Here is a 2,689-nt window from a genome sequence, read left to right on the forward strand (position 1 = left end):
CCGCAGCTGCCCGCGCCGCCGGACCCACCAGCCCCCGGCCGTCCTGCCGGAGCGCCTCCAGCACCTCGAACGGCACGTCGGCCACCTGGGGCACTCGGGGGTGGTGGGAGGTGGTGAGGAGGGTCAGGGGGACCACCGGGTGAAAAACACACGGGGGTCCGGAACTAGTGCGTAAGTCGTACATATCGTTGTACGGCGCAGGGGATGAATATCCCTGGGCCTCACTACAGCTGGGGAGGGAGCTCACTGCTGCTAAGCATGCTTGCGTGAAGAAATGTGGATTAACACGCGTGGGGGTGATGTCCCGCCCGAAGTTACGTCATCCCGGTTGAACGCATGATGTTACTCTATGCAGGGCAGCAGGAAGCAGGGGCAAAAAAGGCGCAGATGGCAAATGACCAGATGGGATTCTGTGCTCAACGTCCCAGATGAGGCCACCGCACAGAAAACCCCCAGACGCCCGACCTGCTCTTCAAGAGTCCGGTCGTCGTCGTCACTGTGATCTCCTTCCCCTGTGCTATCATCGCTGTCGTCCTCTTCCTCGTCCTCGCCAGTCTCATCCTCTTCGTCGCCTTGCCTGCCGCCGCCGATGTCGACCTCCTCAGGGCCGCTATCATCGTTGGTTGCGTCACTTCCGTCATCATCCATTCCGGCTTTAAATCGCTTTAATGCTCGTTGTTCATCTTTCGTGAGCTGCTCTGGGGAATCGTCATCGCTGCTAGGTTCCTCACGGTTTTTTGCAGGGGCTGGTCGTTTCCGAAAAGGCTGGTGATGTTTGGCAGCAGGTCGAGGCATATCAAGCTATCAATAGTGTAACAGGCGATAGAGCCGCACAAACAAAGACCTAAAAGTTTAAGGATGGTGAACAGTAAGGGCAAACGTTGTGTGAAAGTTGGTTATAAATTGATCTTGGGAATGCGAGCAATGCGAGGTAAACTATGAAAGTATGATTGGCGGACAACCGAAGTTTCGTTCCAGCGGTAATTCCACCCTTGAATGATTTTTGAGACACAACTTGGTAGGAAGGCGGTCCCGAAAGTATTTGTCCGCACTTCTTCACATCGAGGCAACAGGGGGGCCATATGGGCATGCCGGTACGGACCACTTGTCCTTCCTTTCCAGGCCTGTATCTATTACGGCGACAGGCGATGTGCCCTTTGGCTCGATTTCTTTGCCTAACGGTATAGAAACTTGGTAGCCTGCTGTAACAACAACAACAAGCGTAGCTGTAGTCATAGTTTGGGATGAGCATGGTGAACGTCAAGGGCTGCTTTGGTATTGACTGGAATTTAGGGGTTTTACATGTTAAACTAGTGGCCCAAAGACTCAGGCATTTTCCGTTAACGGAAACCGCTGGACGAACAACTGGCGTAATCCTAACCTGGCCAAAGGGTTACACCTTTATTTCGTGAAATGTGAAAGCCGTTATAATTGAATCTGGCATACTTAGGCGCTGTTTGTTCAGCCTCTAATTTCGTTGGAAATTTAGTTCCATGCTGCAGGCATTCTCCGCCAGGTTACGCACAGTCGCGCTTGATCTTACACGCAAGATCTCAAAATCTTCACACGGCGTCACAGGATTAAATTTGCTTGCGCGGCGGTATCGGTCGACTTTATTGAGTGGCCACGCGAGGTGAGGATGACTGGGCACGCCCAAAAGAGTCAACACTGTATAGTCTTAACCAACTACTAGCAGCGTTCAGATTGCCTGGAGTTGATAAGAATCTCACACAATCTCACAGAAGCTGTCACCGACCTGGGCCCCGTTCAATCGCCATCTCCCTACAGAAGGCTGTTCCGTGGCTCGATCCTAGGGGGAGCCGGCGCGGGCACTGTGATGCTGTCTGACAGCACCTCTGTTTTCGCCAGCTCGCTGCACAGTCTGACTCCCGGTCAGCTGCTGAACGTCAAGGAAATGGGCTTGCTGGGATGGCTGCTGGTCGACCTGGGGATCAACTGGCTGGGCTGGGCGGTGGCTGCAGCGAAGAAGGTGGGAGGGGGCCGGGCGGCCTCGCGCTGTGGGCTATGCGAACTATCAGCGGTAATAGGCGGGTTCAGCGGCCCTCGTCACCTGCCCCTGGCCAGGGAAACGGGCTGCCCATAGATAGGTGGCCAAGGGCTGTCCACCGGGAGTAGCCAGGCAGGTTACCCGAAGAAGTCACGTGGACCCCGGCGAGACCCGGAGGTGAATGCGAGGACTCAAAAACAGGCGGGGGGTTGAGTTTACGATCTGGATTGTGGTGGCGATCGCGGGGTGAGGTGTGCGGGTACGTGCGGGGCTGTGCCGGGGGTTTAAGCTATGATTTCCCGCTCGACCCGTGTGCATGAGCGGGTGACCCGGCGGGGTCATGAAGGGGCTGATGTGCGGATCGGGACCGCCAGCTTCCCCTCCGGTGGCAATTGGGTAGGGTCCACACCATCAGCAGCACCGCACACCCCTAGTTTGGGAAGAGCTGCAGGCAAGGAGGAGCGTGTTCGGTTCGCGGGAAAGCGCTCCGGCTCCAGCGCTCCAGCAGGTACCACCTGTCATACCATGCTGAACACCCATTTCTTAGCCCTGATTGTGTACGGCACGCAATCCCTTTGTGAGCGACACCACCCGGGTCCTTCCTGTGCTCGTCCACGGTGTACCGCACAGTACGGTACCTTGGCCTCATCCGTTCTGCTGTATTGCAGTGCACTTTATCCC

The 2,689-nt window shown here is 56.0% G+C and overlaps 1 protein-coding gene across 1 annotated transcript in view; it reads right to left on the reverse strand.

Annotated features, from left to right (window-relative positions):
• VOLCADRAFT_101143 (uncharacterized protein) overlaps nt 1-795 on the reverse strand; it is a gene marked incomplete at both ends in the record, with an annotated part of 3,208 nt that extends 2,413 nt beyond the window's left edge. The window contains 2 exons of the mRNA XM_002959597.1: nt 29-85; nt 466-795. Coding sequence (XP_002959643.1) covers nt 29-85; nt 466-795 — 387 coding nt within the window. The remainder of the gene's footprint in view (nt 1-28; nt 86-465) is intronic.
• Between the last annotated feature and the right edge of the window lie 1,894 nt (nt 796-2,689).

Source organism: Volvox carteri, assembly GCF_000143455.1.
Source record: "Volvox carteri f. nagariensis unplaced genomic scaffold VOLCAscaffold_406, whole genome shotgun sequence".
Taxonomy (NCBI): domain Eukaryota; kingdom Viridiplantae; phylum Chlorophyta; class Chlorophyceae; order Chlamydomonadales; family Volvocaceae; genus Volvox; species Volvox carteri.